Source organism: Vicia villosa, linkage group LG5 (assembly GCF_029867415.1).
Source record: "Vicia villosa cultivar HV-30 ecotype Madison, WI linkage group LG5, Vvil1.0, whole genome shotgun sequence".
Classification (NCBI taxonomy): Eukaryota; Viridiplantae; Streptophyta; class Magnoliopsida; order Fabales; family Fabaceae; genus Vicia; species Vicia villosa.
The window spans coordinates 24,011,115-24,032,240 of NC_081184.1; the positions used below are offsets into that span (position 1 = coordinate 24,011,115).

The 21,126-nt window shown below is 34.9% G+C and overlaps 2 protein-coding genes across 2 annotated transcripts; both read right to left on the bottom strand.

Annotated features, from left to right (window-relative positions):
- Positions 1 to 9,398: 9,398 nt before the first annotated feature.
- Positions 9,399 to 11,218, bottom strand: LOC131606401 (albumin-1-like). The gene is made up of 2 exons (XM_058878630.1): positions 11,100 to 11,218; positions 9,399 to 10,018 (listed from the first exon to the last, which is right to left on the bottom strand). Exons 1-2 carry the CDS (start codon positions 11,149 to 11,151, stop codon positions 9,663 to 9,665), a joined length of 408 nt encoding a protein of 135 aa, XP_058734613.1. The 5' UTR covers positions 11,152 to 11,218; the 3' UTR covers positions 9,399 to 9,662.
- A 7,100-nt stretch (positions 11,219 to 18,318) lies between these two features.
- Positions 18,319 to 19,807, bottom strand: LOC131604376 (uncharacterized). The gene is made up of 3 exons (XM_058876821.1): positions 19,795 to 19,807; positions 18,965 to 19,608; positions 18,319 to 18,729 (listed from the first exon to the last, which is right to left on the bottom strand). Exons 1-3 carry the CDS (start codon positions 19,805 to 19,807, stop codon positions 18,319 to 18,321), a joined length of 1,068 nt encoding a protein of 355 aa, XP_058732804.1.
- Between the last annotated feature and the right edge of the window lie 1,319 nt (positions 19,808 to 21,126).

Below are 21,126 nucleotides of genomic sequence, written 5' to 3' on the forward strand. Positions count from 1 at the left end.
GCAACACTCAACATCCAAGCACTACTCAAGTACCTGATCATCTGTACTCCCGAATAAGCACAGACACAACAACAGAAAAGGGGTGAGAATTACATTCAATAAATATACGGTGAAATATCACATGTTAAAGGGTAGTATTCACACATATATAAAGTTATATATTTCACACCACAATTCTCACATACAACCACATCAACAATACTATGCACAGTATCGACATTCAAATGTATGCAATGTAACCAACGACAACTATATGCATGTGGTACCAACGGAGCATAAGCCCCCATCATAATGCCAGTTAACAGGGCAACAACAAGGCATAAGCCTTCGGCATCAGAGCATAAGCCCTTAACAACAAGGCATAAGCCTTCAGCAACAGAGCATGAGCCCTCATCAATGTATGTATGCAACATGGATGCACAATCAACAACAATCATACCATACAAGGCATACGCCTTCAACAGAATCGACATTGGCCATACGACCTACAACTCAAAATGTCCACATATTAGGACGAATCAACTCAAACCAATCAACTCTGGCCATCGGCTTACAACTCATATTAACAAATCAACGACATCATAAATCAACAACATATCACAACAATACCATTACAACAACAACAACATAATTCGATTACCGGAACTTATTTAACGGCTTACTAGTTCATCATCATAAACATCTCCAATTATCCTAGTATCATCACAATTAAACTAAGTCATTTGTTGTCATATCTCATCATATATATATAATGCATAATTCAACAAGCAATTAAGTCATGATCTAAAATAATCAAATTTACACTTCATTTCATCATCTAAGCACGTAGGTTATTTCTTAAGGTTCATCATGCTCGAAACGGCACTAAAAACGGAGTTACGGATCAAAAGTTACGCATCATTGAACTTTCGAAGAAAATCACAAAACATAATTTTTACACACAGCAGCCATACGAGTATGGCACCTCCCATACGAGTATCACCCAAACTCCTATGCATATCAGCCATCCCATACGCGTATCAACAAAACTAATTTTTACACTGAAATTTCCATACGAGTATCAACACACCCATACGCGTATGGCCTCATCCCATACGCGTATGACCAATTCTCATACGCAAAACACCAGTATTTCTCCAAAAAAATGCAATTTCGCACCAGTTCGTTTTCCACTCGTTTTCACTCATAACAGGCTACGATTTTAAGTCTAAAACACCATCTTTTCACACATTAACATATGGCATTCATCCAATTTCATCAATCTATTATCCTATGTCAGTTTTACACATTAAAACCTAACTTTCTCATGCCTTTCTTCTAGATTCATTAGTCTATTATTCTACATTCATTTTTACATGATAACAACTCACTTTCTACTCATCACTCTGGACATTTATATTCCAAATTCAATCTCCATGGATGAATACGACAATAACTCAACTGACACAATATGCATAATCAAAATCAACAATCAAACCAGAATTTCACATAGACTCAACCAGAGATAATCTCAATCACACACAAAATCAATAACATTCATCAATCAAACATCAAACCAAGAGCAGATTATACACAAATCAATTCCAATTCAATCCTATAGAGGGGAAGGAACCCTCACTACCCTCTCATGTTTTAATCACCATTTAAAGAACCCATTCTCCCCCCTTACCTTGGATTGAAGCTTTGATCCTTCAACAATGGTGGAAAGTCTTTCTCCTCTCCTGCCCTTGACTCTTCTCTGTTTTCTACGTTCTTCACAAATTAGCCAAAAACCTAATAATCCTTCTATTTTCTTTTATTTTATTAATCTCATACTAATCCTTAATATTGCTAATGGGCTCACTACACACACGCCAAATTACTAATCACATACTTGGCCCAATTAACTAATTAACCATATTATTATATTATAGCTAATTACTAAACTAATAATAATATCATATCATGCCAAATAATACACAAACACACCACAAAATAATTAAGAATAAAAATATAACTAATATTATTTCTAATATCTATTCTCCGGTTAACTGACTAATTAATCCAACTTAAACTCAAAACTCCAAACGACGAATCAATCCAATACGCCTCTTAGAATAATACTGATGAATCCCAACTTCGACCATTCCAATAAACTAATTCCTTAACTAATTTAATCCAATACTGCACTCCCTTCTTCTTTCATTTTTTTCTTTTTACGACCTTTTGTTCCAGAAATTTTTCCTTGCCTGTTGACTCACCACAGTACTCCTTGGCAAAACGATTTGGGCTTGCAGGAAGAGAAAACCCAACCGGCCCACAACCACTAACACCCCTTGATGAGTCAGCTTCATTTGAAAAGTGCGTGGTTCCCACATCGTACTTTTTGGCCGCAAAATTAGAAATTAAAAAAGAATTAGAAACCGCTTCAACATCGTCCTCGGTCCTAATGAATTCATCATTGCATGGAATAAATGCACTTCCCATAATTCGCACGTTACTTGACTCTGAGTAGAAGACAACACATACATAGTCCCTTCTGTGTCTGCCACTTTGCAAAGTCTTAAATTATTCTTAATACATTTTATTCTTAAAATAAAATTTACAACTATATTGTGTTATTATATGTACTATTGATATTCTTGTATTAAATTTGTAATTGATTTTTGAAATATTTATTTTATTAAATTATAAACATATAATTATGTGCTACATATCTATAAAAAAATTAGTTTCATATTAATACTTTATTTAACAAACAGTTCAATCATAGGTTTAACCAGTTGAATCGATTAAACCTTAAACTGAAAGGTTCATCGGTTTGATCTCCAGTTCAATTTGTAAAACATTAACTATGAAGGAGTCTGAAATGATAACATTAGCAAATGCTAGTGAAGAAGCAAGTTGGTTAAGATGCTTGCTAGCTGAGATTCCCTTATGGGAAAAACCTATGCCAGTTGTGTTGATCCACTGCGATAGTACCGCGGCTATTGCAAAAATTGAGAACCGTTACTATAATGGTAAAAGACGTCAAATAAGAAGAAAGCACAATGCCTTTAGAGATTGTATCTCTAAAGGAGCTGTAAGAGTGGATCATGTACGCACTGATGAAAACTTAGCAGATCCTTTGACGAAAGGATTAGGTAGAGAGAAAGTCCATAATACATCTAAAAAGATGGGACTAATGCCTATACAGAAATGAGATGCTCATGATGGTAACCCGACCTAAATGACTAGAGATTCCAAGAAATAGGTTCAATGGGTAATAACAAGTTGTGAGTAGTATGAGGCGATCATGCTAGAGTAAATAAAAGAAGCATGAATCCTGAAGTAATAAGAGGATGAGATAATAGAAACTCTTAATGAGATCTATACTTTGTATAAGGGAGTACCTAGGCTACAGGAGTACTCTTGATAGACTCACCTATGTGATTGTGGAACTGAGGCCGGTTCCTATGGAATTTCGAGGCAGAATTCCTAGAGCCTTCACTAAACCGGGATACACGTGCAGGGCCATTAAAAGCACGGGCTATTAAGAATACACCTTAAGAAAAGGCTGTGTGCGAGTTTGATGTCTGAGATAGAGTTCAAGACAATTGTGTCACTCTTATTGAATTGGAATCCTACTTGCTACGCAAAGGTTCAAGTCGTAGACACCTCTGCTTATGCACAATCTTAGAAACGTCTGACGTTATTTCTGAAATACTATTTTAAATTCAAGTGGGGGATTGTTGGAACATTATGTATATATTCCAATATGGGGAGATGAATTGAAAAAGTTCATTAAGTTAAAGTCCCACATTGTATGTTAGATGAAAAAACTCCTTAGTCCCACATTGCTTAGATTAGAAATCTTGGCTAGTTTACTTCATTATATAAGGAAGTCACTTGTTTCATTCCAAAACACACCAAAAACTTATTTTGAGTTTTTCCTTCCTCACTCTCATAACTCCGCGTCTTTCGAATTGTCGAAGCGCCAACTTCTCCCCCTTTCTTTCTACTCGTTGAATTTTCCGAGTATTTTCTTGAATTCTCCATAGAGAATAATGTTAATTTCTCCACGTTTGAGTTGAGAAATTATCGAGTATAATTTTTATTGGATTCTCTTTAGAGGATTATTGAAATTTCTCTTGGTTTGAGAAATTACTATGACTGGTCGTTATACCAGATACTAAGATGGTATTGATACCATATTTGAATGGTCCTAGTACCATCTGAAGGTGTATTTCTAGACCGATTATCTATCGTGCAAATAGTAATCGTACAATATATAACTGGGCTGTTTTATCCTGGAGGCAGCGCGGTAGTTCGACTGCTTTGCATAATTTTAGGCAGTACCGCGAAACGTCTTAAAGAGAGCGACCTAGTCCGCGGCTCAACCCGGTAATTTATTCGGTGGCAAACTTTTAGAACCGTGATCCAACAATTTTAAGACGTTTCGAATTGCCATGGCTACTGAAGAAATTATTGGTACTTATGCGGATACTTTCTTTGACAAAACCCTCCATGTTTGAGAGATGTCACTTCAAATGTTGGCAAGAAATGATGATTTTCTTCTTAATGTTGAAAAAGATAGCTAACATTATGACCGAGGAAATTTTGTTCCTCCTTTTGGATCAACCGAACAAACTAACGGTAAGAAATCTGAGGATCAAAAGGAACACGTAATAGTGTTGAAGCTGAATCTGCTGCACAGATTAAAGCGAACAATTTACAGCTTAGGAAAGAAATCACCTTATAGAAAGAATGATTATAACATTCTGAATGGAATCAAAAATGATCTGTATGACTATTACAATAATTGTGATACTTCAAAATATGTTTAAGAGGCTCTGTGTATGACATTGAAGAAGCTGGAGAACAGAAGAATGATTTTAGCAGCTACGTGAAGTATCCGATGGTAGTTGAAAGGTCCGTAGAAACTCAAAGTCACGAACTTCAAAAGATTGCTCATAAGATCATAACTGAAGGTATGTATTTATAAGCAATTAGAATTTCTTTTATTATTGATAAACTGCCCCTGGTTTGAAAGTTTTTAAGAATTATGTTTTGTTACAAAATAAAATAATTTTTATTTAGAGACTGATTATTCTCATTAAAGAAGAATATGAGACATGATTAAATAGAAAAGTCTTGGTTGTTTTAAACAACAAAAATAAATTCGGTGTGGTTCTAAAGCCATATGGCAAATTATTATGGAATTAGAACTGCAATATTGTGAACCGAGTTAAGAATGGGAACCCTTTTATGGCCCCAATTGCTCCAACGAGACAACAACCACCACCTCAAAGAAATGACGTTGTTTTCCTTTTGTTTCAACTGTGGAAAACTAAGTCATATGGCTAAGAGATGTAGCATGTAATGCTTGAACTTGGTGTAGCCCGTAATGCACGAGTTAACCTGGCTAATGGAAAATTTATTCATATGATCATTGAAATCAACATGGTTGATGGATCTGATGGTTGGTGGATAAACACAGGCGTCTCTCGTCGTGTTTCCTACGATTGTGTTACGTTTAAAACATACACGAATACTAAAGATAAGAAAGTGTTGTTGGAAGATGTCCACACCACTAATATTGTCGATATTGGAGAAGTGGAACAAGGTCCACCTATGAAAAGACTTTAATCTTGAAGAATGTCATATATACTTAGAATCATGTTTGTGTTTTTTATTCTTCTTATAAATACGGAAAGATTTAGTCAATTTATTGGGGTAAATTTGTACACCATCATCACAAAGAATGATAATTTTGTGAATGAAATTGATAAGTTTAAAAACTTTGTAAAGAATTTGAAAATGATTTAGTAAGAATTTGTAGTGATAGGTAATATGTATGATTCTAGTTTATTTAATAATTTTTATAAACTACATGAAATTGTACGTGAAACGACTGCTCCATATTCCCCTGAAATGAATGGTAAAGCAGAAAGAAATAATAGAACTCTTACTGAATTTTTGTTGCAATTATGATGAATTCTGGTGCTGCACCTCACTAGTGGGGGAAATTTTATTGACTGTTTGTTATGTCCTGAATAGAGTTCCCAAGTCAAAGAGTAATATCTCTCCTTATGATATATTAAAGAAAAGACAACAAAACTTGTCTTATTTGAGAACTTGGGAATGTCTGGCTTATGGCAGAATTCTGGATCCAAAACGAGTTAAACTCGCTAGTAGAGCATATGAATGTGTACTCATTGGATATGCAGCAAACAGTAAGGCATATAGGTTTTATGACCTAAATGTAAAAGTGATCATAGAATCAAATGATGATGATTTCTAAGAATACGAATTTCCCTTCAAATCGAGAAATAGTGGAGGCACTCAATCGAGTCACATTCTTGTGATAAGAAGCACAAAAAGTAGCAATAATGTAGAAACCGAACTTCGACGAAGTAAAAGAGTAATAGTTTCTAAAGACTATGGGCCTGATTATGCGGCTTATAATGTAGAAGAAGATCTAGTAAATCTTCAAGAAGCCTTGTCATCTATGGATGCATATTTATGGCAAGAAGCTATAAACAATGAGGTAGAATCTCTAGAGTCTAACAAGACCTGGCACTTAGTAGACTTGCCTCCTGGATGCAAACCAATCGATTGTAAATGGGTTTTGAAAAAGAAACTAAGACCTGATGGAACTATTGATAAATACAAGGCTCGCCTTGTAGCCAAAGGTTTTAGACAAAGAGAAAATGTAGATTTCTTCGATACCTTCTCTCCATTCACTAGAATTACATCCATTAGGGTACTTATTTCAATTGCTGCTATTTATAATTTAATAGTACACCAAATGGATGTTAAAACTGCCTTTTTAAATGGTGACTTAGAAGAAGAAATCTATATGGAACAACCAGAAGGGATTGTGATCCATGGACAAGAAAACAAGGTCTGTAAGTTAGATAAGTCTCTGTATGGACTAAAACAAGCTCCTAAGCAATGGCATGAAAAGTTTGATAACTTAATGATATCGAATGGATACAAAGTGAATGAAAGTGACAAATGCGTTTATTATAAATCTAAGAATCGCATATGCACTATCATATGTCTATATGTAGACGATCTGCTCATATTTGGATCAAACATTCATGTCGTTAATGCTATGAAATCATTATTGTGCAACAATTTTGATATGAAAGACCTCGGAAAAACAAGTGTGATTCTTGGTATCAAGACCACGAGATCCGAGCTAGGAATTTCTTTAGATCAATCATACTATGTGGAAAAGATCTTAAAGAAATATAAATACTTTGATTGTAAACTTGTGTGCACACCATATGATCCAAGTGTGAAATTGTTTAAGAACACTTGTGAAAGTGTAAAACAAACAGAGTATGCGAGCATCATTGGCAGCCTTAGATATGCCACTGATTGTATTAGACCCGACATTGTATATGTCGTAAGATTGTTATGCATATTTATGAGTAGATCGAGTAACGAGCACTGACAAGCTATTGAGCGATTCATGAGGTACCTTAAAAGGACCATAGATCTCGGCCTACATTATCAGAAATTTCCTGTTGTACTTGAAGGATACAGTGATGCAGATTAGAATACCTTGTCAGGTGATTCTAAAGCTACTAGTGGCTATGTATTCAACATAGTTGGAGGAGCTGTATCTTGGAAATCAAAGAAACAGACTATCCTGGCTCAGTCCATGAAGGAGTCTGAAATGATAACATTAGCAAATGCTAGTGAAGAAGCAAGTTGGTTAAGATGCTTGCTAGCTGAGATTCCCTTATGGGAAAAACCTATGCCAGTTGTGTTGATCCACTGTGATAGTACCGCGGCTATTGCAAAAATTGAGAACCGTTACTATAATGGTAAAAGACGTCAAATAAGAAGAAAGCACAATGCCTTTAGAGATTGTATCTCTAAAGGAGCTGTAAGAGTGGATCATGTACGCACTGATGAAAACTTAGCAGATCCTTTGACGAAAGGATTAGGTAGAGAGAAAGTCCATAATACATCTAAAAAGATGGGACTAATGCCTATACAGAAATGAGTTGCTCATGATGGTAACCCGACCTAAATGACTAGAGATTCCAAGAAATAGGTTCAATGGGTAATAACAAGTTGTGAGTAGTATGAGGCGATCATGCTAGAGTAAATAAAAGAAGCATGAATCCTGAAGTAATAAGAGGATGAGATAATAGAAACTCTTAATGAGATCTATACTTTGTATAAGGGAGTACCTAGGCTACAGGAGTACTCTTGATAGACTCACCTATGTGATTGTGGAACTGAGGCCGGTTCCTATGGAATTTCGAGGCAGAATTCCTAGAGCCTTCACTAAACCGGGATACACGTGCAGGGCCATTAAAAGCACGGGCTATTAAGAATACACCTTAAGAAAAGGCTGTGTGCGAGTTTGATGTCTGAGATAGAGTTCAAGACAATTGTGTCACTCTTATTGAATTGGAATCCTACTTGCTACGCAAAGGTTCAAGTCGTAGACACCTCTGCTTATGCACAATCTTAGAAACGTCTGACGTTATTTCTGAAATACTATTTTAAATTCAAGTGGGGGATTGTTGGAACATTATGTATATATTCCAATATGGGGAGATGAATTGAAAAAGTTCATTAAGTTAAAGTCCCACATTGTATGTTAGTTGAAAAAACTCCTTAGTCCCACATTGCTTAGATTAGAAATCTTGGCTTGTTTACTTCATTATATAAGGAAGTCACTTGTTTCATTCCAAAACACACCAAAAACTTATTTTGAGTTTTTCCTTCCTCACTCTCATAACTCCGCGTCTTTCGAATTGTCGATGCGCCAACTTCTCCCCCTTTCTTTCTACTCGTTGAATTTTCCGAGTATTTTCTTGAATTCTCCATAGAGAATAATGTTAATTTCTCCTCGTTTGAGTTGAGAAATTATCGAGTATAATTTTTATTGGATTCTCTTTAGAGGATTATTGAAATTTCTCTTGGTTTGAGAAATTACTATGACTGGTCGTTATACCAGATACTAAGATGGTATTGATACCATATTTGAATGGTCTTAGTACCATCTGAAGGTGTATTTCTAGACCGATTATCTGTGCAAAATACTGAACGTTTGAGGACGTACACCTTCTTTCTCTCTTTACTCAGTAGTGTGGTCTTGAACTTGAATAATACCGAATAAAATAAATTGTTTGTTTTTTTGTTTGTTCTTTATTGTATCTTAGTTTTTAGTCATTCCTTTATTAGTTGAACTTATATTACTTTTTTAGGGTTAATAGTAGTTTACCCCTGTAATATGAGCGTATTTCAGTTTACTCTCCACCGTTGCCAAAGGCAGGTTTTGACAACGATTTCTTTTTAAAAACTGTTGCCAAAAGGTAAAAAAGGGAAAAAACAAAATTCGCTAACATTACAAGGGTGAATTACTATTAATCATTTTTTGTATTAACAGTTTACCAAGTAGGCCAACCAACATTCATGGATAAACAAGATATACAAATCATACTCCATTACTCGTTAAAGCATTTAACAAAAGCATACATAGAGTCATTAGATTCCATAACTTACAAAATAAAAACACAGATAATAACGTACATACCAACACACATGCATGCATTATTTTTGAAATTCAAGTGTCTAATAAATCCAAACTTAGTTGGAAATAAAGACATACATAGCAATTTTATTTAAGTAGAGATAGATCATGCATGCATGCATTGTTTTTGTTGTCCATATTAAGTGGAAGCATCTAAAGGCATTTTCACCAAGTTTGAGAATTCAGAGCTAAGAGCATTCTTGAATGAGGCTTCAGCTTCAGAGTTAGAGTCAAAGCACCAACCATATTTAAGACTCGAATTTGGATAATAAGCACAGAAGCTCCCACTTGCCTTTCTTGTGCAGTCTGCATGAGACTCACATAAATCAGGATGCTCTTTCACCATCTTAGCAACATGTTTGTCTCTTGCACAAGAACCTGGCCCAACCTTAGCGAATAAGCAATGACAACCACCACCACAGCTTGGCTCCTCTCGCGAACAAGGCCATCCAACACAAGTATATGCTTCTACCTTCTTCATCGAAAACATCAACACTACAAATGGAAATGCCAAAGTTAATAGGGACACATGGCAATGCAGTGTTTTCATCGAAAGTGTTAAAAAACATTCTATTTTTCAACAATATTATATATATATATATATATATATATATATATATATATATATATATATATATATATATATATATATATATATATATATATAGGGGACGACTCAAGTGAGAACACTTGGTTATTATGAGAAATGAGAACAATGAATCACGACCATTAAATTTGATTTTAATGGACTGGATTGGTTTCTCTTTCTAAGATCCTTAATATTTAATGGACTGGATCTTAGAAAGAGAAACCAATCCAGTCCATTAAAATCAAATTTAATGGTCGTGATTCATTGTTCTCATTTCTCATAATAACCAAGTGTTCTCACTTGAGTCGTCCCCTATATATATATATATATATATATATATATATATATATATATATATATATATATATATAACATATCTAGTGAGAATGAGTAATTTATATGAGAATGAATCTGAACCATTAGATTTTAAAATAAATGGTGGAGATTAATTGTGAATATTTTTTTCTCTCTCCTCCATTATTAAAATAAATATTGAGGAAAGAGAAAAAAATATTGATACTTAATATCCACCATTTATTTTAAAATCTAATGGTTCAGATTCATTCTCATATTGTCACATAAGAATGACATTTTTATGTGAGAACATGATAATGGATCTGAACTATTAGATTTTAAAATAAATGGTGGAAATTATGTGTTTTTTTTTATTCTCCTCCATTATTAAAATAAATTATGGAGGAGAGAGAGAAAAATAATGACAATTAATCTGAATCATTTATTTTAAAATCTAATGCTTCAAATTTATTCTCATATTCTCACATAAAAATATCATTCTCATATATATATATATATATATATATATATATATATATATATATATATATATATATATATATATATATATATATATATATATATATATATATATATATATATATATATATATATATATATATATATATATATATATATATATATATATATATATATATATATATATATAAGGAATAAAGATAGAAGGCATACGTAATGTGGCAAGCAAGAAGAGAGGCAAAAGAGAGAGCTTAGCATAAGCCATGATGCTTGAAAGAGTAGAAAGCTAGTTTAGGTTGGAGTTGTGTTATGTTGTGTTGCATTAGTTGATTCTTGCATGCAGCAATTTATAGACAAAAAAGGAAAACATTTTGAATAGCTTGTGTGTCGTACTATATTTTCCACCACACATTCACTTCAATTATCTTCTTGCTTCCATGTAAAGTACAGATAATAATAATGCTTCCATTTTTGGCGGGATAACATAGATTTTCATAGCTGTAAAGTTTAACTTGCCGACATAGGTTATCAATTTGTCATGCAAAACATATTATTACTATTATTATTACTACGTATAAGTGTGGGGCGACACAGTTTTTATAAACATTTTGCATGCGGAAAAAGAGTGTGAATTAATTAAAGTTTTTCTAAAGTGTGTTCCTTTTAAGATAATAATCTACTATTAAGCATGGGAGGAGCTATAGTCCAGCGAGTCCGGGCATGCACCCGGGCTCAATCTCTCATTTCGTTGTATACACTCCACACCAATAGTCAATTTTTAGACAACATCAGTAGCAAAATTAGTGATTTTTAGACAAAATTAAAGGTAAAATTAATAAAAACATGATGTAAAATTTTTGGACAAAATCAAGGGCAAATTTTTTTGACAAAATCACAGACAAAATTAGTAGAAATAAGGTGTAAAATTAATAAAAACAGAGTGTAAAAATTTTGCCTAGGCTCCCTAAAATTTCTGGCTCCGCCACTGCTATCAAGCTATTAAAAAAGAAGTCCACTATTCTATTCAAATTATCCTTTCTGTTCCAACAATTTACAAAGCAAAAAAAGACTAAATAGTCTTTTCATAATCCAACCATTTTATTCAACTTCCAAACAAACTAAAATGCAACACATGTCCCTCCATCTTTCACTTTTTTTTTTTTGAATCAAAATAAACTTTACTGAAAGATTCAAAAAACATTACAAACAAGTGATCCAAAAATCCAACTAACCAAGGACACTTTAATTACCTAAACAATCATTAAGGCATTAGCATACACCCTAATTGTTTTCTAAGTTTTGGATTCAGCCAACACCTAAATACTATTGCATCAGTAATTTTTCTAATAACATCTTGGGGATCCACATGATTACCAAAGGAAACTTGGATCCTATAAAGCCAGCACTCGTGAACAGCTTCCGTAAAAGCACACTTCAACACTCTATTCCTCCAACCTTTCTTATTACACAGCAATAATCCAAGACAGCTTTTCATTCCATTTCTTTGGGATATGATTAACACCAATCTAATTCAGAATTTCCTGCCAAACTGCCTGGATTTGCGAACATTGAAACAGGAGATGTTCTTGAGTATCAATTTCCTTGCAAAAACAATCCTCATTGCTGTTAAGCAATCCAAATCTCATCAATCTTTCTTTTGTTGCAAGTTTCGAATGGCAAGCCATCCAAAGGGTGTGAATTACCTTTGATCTAGAAAGGTTACCATACATCATATTTCTCCAAAAAAACATTTTGATTATCCTCAAGCAGAGCCAACTACATACTTTTTGTGTGAAATTTATCCTTTGTTAACATGTGTTGCCACTCCTGCAAGCTATTAATCTCTTCTCTAACTTTCAAAATTTTCTTCAAAATCCAAGAGCTAGATTTCTTTAGAGGGACAACCAAGATACCCTGCTATTTTGTATAATAGCTATGGATCCACCGAATCCATAGACTATCCGATTTACCACTCAAATTCCACAGATTTTTTGCCATACTTTTGTTCCAGTGAAGCAGGCCTATAATGTTTAGCCCACCTTTACTCTTTGGTTTACAAATTTTTTTCTAGGCTACCGGGCTCTTTCTCATTACTTTATCACTTCCCATCAACAGAAACGTCCGGCAAATAGCTTCCACTCGATGAATAACTTGTTTAGGCAGTGGGAGACACTGCATCCAGAAGTTATTGATCGCAAACAACACACTCTTGATGAGTTGAGCACGACCTGCAAAGTTAAGAAGACGAGCTGACCAATGCTTGATCCTACAAACAATCTTTTCAACTAAAACCAAACAATTAGTAATAGAAAGTTTCCTACTAGTCAAAGGAATCCCTAAATATCTAAAAGGGAAGGGGCCTTCTTTAAAACGAGTAGCATTCAGAATTTGGATCTTCACTTCCTCTTCAACATTCCGAAAATAAGCCTTGCATTTCCCAGGATTTACATACAACCCTGTTGCCTCAGAAAATTCCTCAAATTTCTGCATTGCAAGCTGCACATAACCCATATCTCCTCTAGTGAAGGGGAGAAGATCATCAGCAAAGCAAATGTTGACAATGCTTAGCTTTTCACACTTTGAGTGGAAGTTAAAATCTGGCTTATTCTTCAATTTCTGCATGATCCTGTACCAGTAGTCCATGACAATAACAAAGATTCGAGGGGACAAAGGATCACCTTGTCTTAGCCCTCTTTTGGCTTTAAGAATATCAGTGGTTTCATCATTTATCTTATACTTGTAAGAGACTGATTTCACTACTATCATCACCCATTTTATGAATTTGTTTGGAAAGCTCAATTCTGCCAGAATGTCTTCAATAGCTTACCACTCCACATTGTCGTATTCCTTCTGAATATCCATATGCAGCATACACTTAGGAGCACCTCCTTTAGTGCTATAGCCTCTTATAAGCTCATATGCCAAGAGCACATGGTCTTGAAGGTGTTGTCTAGGCATAAAAGCGGTTTGGCTCATGTTAACTATACTGCTCATTACCTTCCCAAGCCTCATAGCCATTACTTTAGATAAAACTTTGTACAAAATTGTACAGCAGGATATAGGTCTAAACTCACTAATAAGGCAAGCAGTCTGATGTTTAGGAATTATAGTTACCAGAGTAGTATTGACTGCTTTATACAATCTTCCTCTATCAAAAATGTCCATAACAACAGCAATTAGGTCTTTTTTAATTATCTCCCAAGTAGCCTTAAAGAATTTTGCTCCATACCCATCTATGCTAGGTGTAGTAGTATCACATATACTCTTCAAAGCCTCATAAATCTCTTTCTCTGTCACCTTGCTAGTCAAAAACTGAGCCTGATCTACATTAATCTGATTACCCTCCCTCATGGCCTCAATATTAATTTTTCTGATGCTACTAGCTTCCTTACCAATAAGGTTTTCATAAAACTTGAACACCTCATTTGCTATGTCCTTTTGGGTTTTTAGCTTGTTTCCATCTTTGTCTTTCAACATGCCAATCTAGTTGTTGCTGAATCTACTCTTCAGAGAAGCAAAAAAATAGGCATTATTATTATCCCCCAATCTTATCCAATTAATTTTTGATATCTGCCTTAACAAGTTCTCTTCTACATTAGATAGGTTTATTACCTTAAGAGACAATTGTATCACCTGCTCAATCTTCTCAGTATTCATTCTGTCTTCCACCAGAATTTGTTGAGCTTTACTCAAGTCTTTTCTAGCTTGGATAATTTGATTCCCAATGACATATAAAGGTTTGGCCAATTGATTGATAATAGGTTGAAGCCTCTTCAATTTTTTCCACATGATATACATTGGTTTGCCAATTACATCATGTTTCCAACTCTCTGCAACAGCCTTCACAAATCCTGGACTTTCAGTGACAATGTTTGGGAATTTGAACATTCTTCTTTGGTGGTGCTTACTATTATTTCTCTAAATATACAGCAGGGCATGGTCAAAAATACTAGGCTCCATAATGTTCATAGTTGTGTCAATATATTTCTGATGCCATTGAAGGTTCCCAATAGCTCTATCAATCCTAGAATAAATCATATCCTGACTGTGCTTATTTGACCAGGTAAAGTGATCCCCTATTGCGTCCTTTTCCAATAAGCCTACTCTTTCCATCATGTTATTCAAATCCATATATTCTCTTTCAGTCACAGGATTACCCCCCACTCTGTCATGAACACTAAGAACATTGTTGTAGTCTCCCATTAAAAGCCAAGGACCATGACTCTTATTTTGAAGACCTTCTATATGATCCCAGAGTTTCCTTCTCTACTTCAGAGAGTTGGAAGCATAGATAGTTGTGCACCACATAGATAGCTCACCACACAAATCATATACTCCAAAGTGAATTAGTTGATCAGTACTCTCAACGAAATCCATCTTAATCTTCTTATTATTCCAGAAAACCCAAATTCTTCCGTTTAGGTGTTTATTGTAATTGTCCATATACTGCGAATTGTTTCCAAGCTTCTTCCTAATAGACTCAGCCTTATTCTGTTTCACCCTTGTTTCTACTAGAATACCAAAATCGAGATTTATAGCTCTGAGACGACCTGCAATCTCCCTGCATTTCCCTGCATTATGCAGGCCTCTGACAGTCCAGGATAAAATCATGGTTTGTTTCCTTTGTCCACTAAAGGGTCAGTCCCACCCATTAGGGCATCAAAGCCATTCTAACATAGAATTTCACCTATCCCAACTTCTTGCAGAATTGCTTTCCCTCTATTTCTCCTTTGATTTGCTACTTGGGTCCAGTTTTCAGCATTATTCTCAATAGGATTTTTTGGTGTACTTACCTCATTTGGCTTTGGTTCCATCTGTTGTACTAGTTTCCACTTCTTTATAACAATAGGCTTCTCCTTCTTGCATTTGTGGCCTACTCTTTGGCATATGTCACAAAATTTTGGCTTCCACTCAAGTTACACCTTCTGCTCAATTTTATTTCCTGATGCATCCTTGATGATAATGTGGTCCTTCTGTTCTTTTGTTATGTCAATCTCCACAAGAATCCTGGCAAAAGATATTCGCAGTTTGTTTGCAGTACATTCATCCGTAAACAAGGGCTTCCCTATCGCACTTCCTATCTTTCCCAGACTAGTAGCACTCCATAAATGAAGAGGAAGGTTAGGCAGTTTGACCCATATAGGAATTGTTCTAATCATGTCGCGCTTAAAATTGAACTTAGGATACCAATTCTTAAGGATCATAGGCATGTTGTGAATTGAGTATGGTCCCCTCATAAGCACCATTTCCTTGTCTTTCTCAGTGTGGAATTTCATTAGAAAGTATCCATCCTCGTGGTAGAAAAGTTCAGGCAATTGAACAAAATTCCAAAACTTAACCATGAATTGTTTTACTGCATTCATGCTCAAATCCTTTCCCAGCACATACATTATCAATGTCTCTTCCCAAAATTTAACCTCAGATATCACGTCTTCAGATGCAATTTCAACTTCAATCTCCCCTTCTACTATCCTTAGGGCTGAATATTCAATCGCCATTCCATTAGCTGGGAGTTTATTTCCACTGATGATGTCCACCCAAAGCTTCAGGTTTGTCACCACCTCAGGCTCCACCTCATTATCATTCTCCGATTGAGCATATATGGTTTTACAATCACCCTCCTCCGTTAGCTTCTCGTCTTCAATCACTCCCACATTACTTGGTCCTCCACTCATGACAATCGCATTTACAAATGGTTGAGACGTAGGCGTCGACACCTTAGTTTTAGGCCTTCCTCGCCCTCAATATTTCACATTTCAAATTATCATATTCCTTTTCTCTCTCCAATATTTTTACTTTCATTTTAATGTAGACACACTTGATGTGGATGTTGAGTGGGCTACATATGTGCAGAGTGTGTTGCGGGTGATCCGAGCCCACGATGCTACCCCAGCCGTGTTTGCCACCATACCATATGAGGTAGACAATGATTATTTGGCGTGGTATTATACGGTGTCACATCCTCGTTTGATAGCACCACGAGTTGATCAACCGAGGGAGGTACCAGTTCCTGTCTATGAAGAAGGACCGTCAGACCCGAGGTTATCTTATATTTCTCATGAGCTTCATCGTTACTTACAGCGTCATCAGGCACATCATGATGACGAACAGTTTGTTGAGATATTTCGGGCACTCAAAGTTGCACAGGGCGAACTATTACCTACAGAAGGACCAATTACTTATGATAATGAGTCTGATTGATGTTATGTTTTATGTTCATTCTTATGTTTTACATTGAGAGTTCTGTATTATTATGAGATTACTGCTATATTATGAGACATATTTTATATTTAGTATTTTGATGCTTAAAATTAATTGTCAACAAAATAGTATATCTCTAACAAAATAGTATATCTCATAGTCTTACATATCTCGTCAAAATAGTATATCTCATAATCCAATATCTCATAATCTAACATATTTTGGCAGTATAGGCGTAAGATGTTGCCAATGTTGTAGCCGCCCGGCAAATCCTACCATCCAAGAAGTCGCATCTTTTGTGCGATATTTCTTCCAATCAATTGTGACAGGTGGCAACAGAAATCCTTCATTCATGTTTACCTGTATATAAAATAAATATCATAAGAAAGTCAATGGTTTCCAAAGTTGTGTTACTAATTACCTGTATACAAAGTTGTGTTACTAATTACCTGAACCCAATGGTTTCCATTTACAAATCCAATGCAGTAAATAGATGCATTAGGTGAATGTGCACTCGTCATAGGAAAGTAACTCAAACTAGGGTAACCTAATGAGACGAGAACAACGTTATACCGATTAGCTACTACATAGCCCATTTCAGGTAACATCATCCATTTATTTGGTGGTTGTTGTCCTAAAGTTTCTATCACCAACAATGATCTCATTTGTGAAAGGCGTTGATCAAATAATTCCTCATACAACTTGCTTCTAGGACCTGTAATTTCTTTCTCCAAATCCCGACGAACCATTGACCATCCATCTGTGCCATAACCATGCAAAGATGCAATGGCTCTAAACCCACAATTTCCATCATCTCTTACATCAACAATGTCATCAATAAATGGTCTGATGTAATATGGAAATTGTACAATGTATTTATCAAATTATTTATTTTTTGAGGTTTGGGATAGTTGTGAACATAACCTCTTTGAAGATTTTTGAGAACTCGAATGTGCTTGATCAACATACTCATATCCCGAAGGATCACGATAAACATCATATCCCACATGTCTCTTCTCTTTCTTCTTAACCCCTCCTTTGGTCTTAATTTTTTCAGGAGGTGGACACATCTTTGTTGTAGTCGGATAAGCAATCTCACACACTCTGCTTTTTAATGCTCTTTTTCCGACAACATCTAGTGACCTCCACCTTTTCCAAATTTCATCGATTGCATTGGTCATGTCTATTTCTGATCCATCATCTGCATCTACATCTTGATTATCTTCCATACTTAGTTTTCTCCAATGAATATGAATAGCCTAATTGGTATCGCATCACCACTCAATGTATATCTCCCTAACTCACAAGCACATGGTAACCCATATACTTTTCTATGAGTACATCCGCACTTTTGCGTATCTGTACCTACCATGTCAATAAAATCTTTGGAGTCAACACATGCATCCTCAAATTGTTTCAATCTTTGATGGTACTCCATCTCATCACTAGCCCTTATAAGTTCATACCACATTTTCTCCACAGTTTCTCGCATATTATCCACAACATACTCCTTACACTTTGATTTCACATTTTTGTTGATGTGAAATTGGCAAAGCAAATTAGTTGTCTTTGGAAATACTGTTTCAATGGCTTTCATTAAAGCAAGATCTCTATCAGTCAAGATTACTTGAGGACAAAAATCCTGCTTAATAAACAATTGTTTCAACTTATCCAATACCCAACAAAAACTCTGTCTGCTCAGATTCCATATAAGCAAATGCAACAGCAAATGTTAATTTAGTTGATGTCATACCAATTATTTCAAACAAAGGTTGCCTGCACTTGTTTGTCTTGTATGTGCAGTCCATAATCAATACAATAGGAAACATATTCAACAACTTCACTGATTCTGGATGAGCCTAGAAAATATCTCTCACAACTTCTGACTCATCCTTTTTCCTGCTCCAGTAAACATAACCTGATTCTTTAACCAACTTGAGCAATTGTTGCATTTCTATTATGGGACCCCTTATGTCTTTTTGTATCTTACTCTTATGTTTGTATATTTGTGTGATCCGAGTGACATTCTCCGGGTCACGCTCTTGCATTGACAATAATATGTGTCTTGGTGGAACATGGCATTTTATCAAATCAACAATATGTTGCTTATCATCTGTATTTAATAGACTTACGAAAGCATGACCTTCAAATCTATCAGGTAAGTCGTGGTTGTGTACTCCGCATTTTACATCGATCTTCCATCCAGAACCATCTTTCGACGGTTTTGACCTAATTTTGAAAGGACAACCACATCTCTTACTAGCACTTTGGGTTTCACTATCTGTTTTTTTGTATTTTCCACCTTTATCACAACCAAATATTAATTTGTTACTTCTTCCTCTCTTGCCTGTTTTAGTATCTGAATGAGTTATTATAACTGTCACTTTATTCCTGATTCCAACCTCCCTAATCCAACTTATCGCCTCTTCTCTTGTAGTAAATTTTTGACCAGTTACAAAATCATATGTTGTATCCACGCATGTCTGATTTACGTCGCATTTCATCAAAGGAGGATCCACACCTGGAAATTAAAATTAAATAAACTCAATAAATAATTTGTAAAAAAAAAAGTGAACTGGAATACCCATAGAGGGGTTATCCGGTTGCTAATGTAAAAAACCGGAAATCACCACAACGGGTTATCTGGTTGGTAAAGTTAAAACCGGAACTCATGAAGTTGTTTTATCCGGTTTATTATGTTACTGACCGGAACTCTCCATACTGGGTTATCCGGTTAGCTTACGTATCACTTCCAAACTTTCGCCAATGACCGTACAAACAGTAAAAGTAAAAAAATAAAAAATTTAAAGTAAAAATAAAAAATAGAAAAGGACAAAATTGGAATATTTTTAAAATTGTTGGGGTATAGGGATAATTGTTGGGGTACAGGGTATAATTTTCGTTGCATAAATAAGGATAGAAGGCACATGTCCATTTAACAAATCGGCCCAATTAAAAGGGAAAGATCCATTTTGTCCATTGTGAACGTTAACCGTGATATACTAATATGTGTATGTATGTTTTGCAGTATATTCCTTGAAAAGTAGTTAGGAGATGTTTCTTAACCGGCCATAGGCGGATTAATTTTGTTGACGCAGATAACTGGGTGAGTTGTTATTGTCAGCTACTCTATGTCAAAAGAAATCAGCGTGTAGAAAGGTTTGGTGGTCATGGTTGGTACGATTTTGTTAGGAACAGACAAATCAAAGGAGGTGATAGGGTTGCATTTATTCTCGGTGTCCCTCTTGTAGATGAACTTATTGTGAAGTTGTTTAATCGGTAATTTGTAACAGAATGTATTATGTGGTTGTTGGTGATATTTTTGAGATTTGTTAAACATGGGGTTGTAATTTATAAAATGGCATAAGGTATTATGAAAGTAGTCGATAATGGTGGTTGTTGTCCAGCAAATGGTAGAAGGTAATTTTTTAGAGGTGTTGATGATGGGCAATGAATTTAAGGTTATGTAAGTTAAGATATTAGGCAACATTATGAGTTAACTTCAGCAGTGGGTATCTATTGAAGTTTAGGTCTGTATTTAAGTGTTTTAGTTGTAACAATTTTTGGTAACGATATTTGGTTATGTTGTGTTGTTGCAGATGACATTTTGGTAATGATATTTTTATATGTTATGTTGATGATGTTGTGTTATGTTTTGTTGATGATGTTGTGTTATGTTGTGTTAATGATTTAGGCAGTGATAATAGTTATGTTTTCAAAACCAGATTATGTACTGTCATGAATATTTTTTTTAACACAGTAGACTTTAAATTGACAATTATTATGGACAGTGTAAAATATATTGGAGAACGGAATATGTAAGAATATGTATTAAAGAGTGGTTATAGATGACAGTTACAAAATAATGTAAAGTTCTAGGGATATCTATGAAGATGAATTTAGACTAGTTATAACAGCTATCCAACTGTAGTCTGGTATTGCAAACAGATCAAATATAAAAAGGTTGCACAAAATTTTCCTCCATATTACATGTTCAATTTAAATCATTGGATTAATTAGGACATGATAATGATAATGC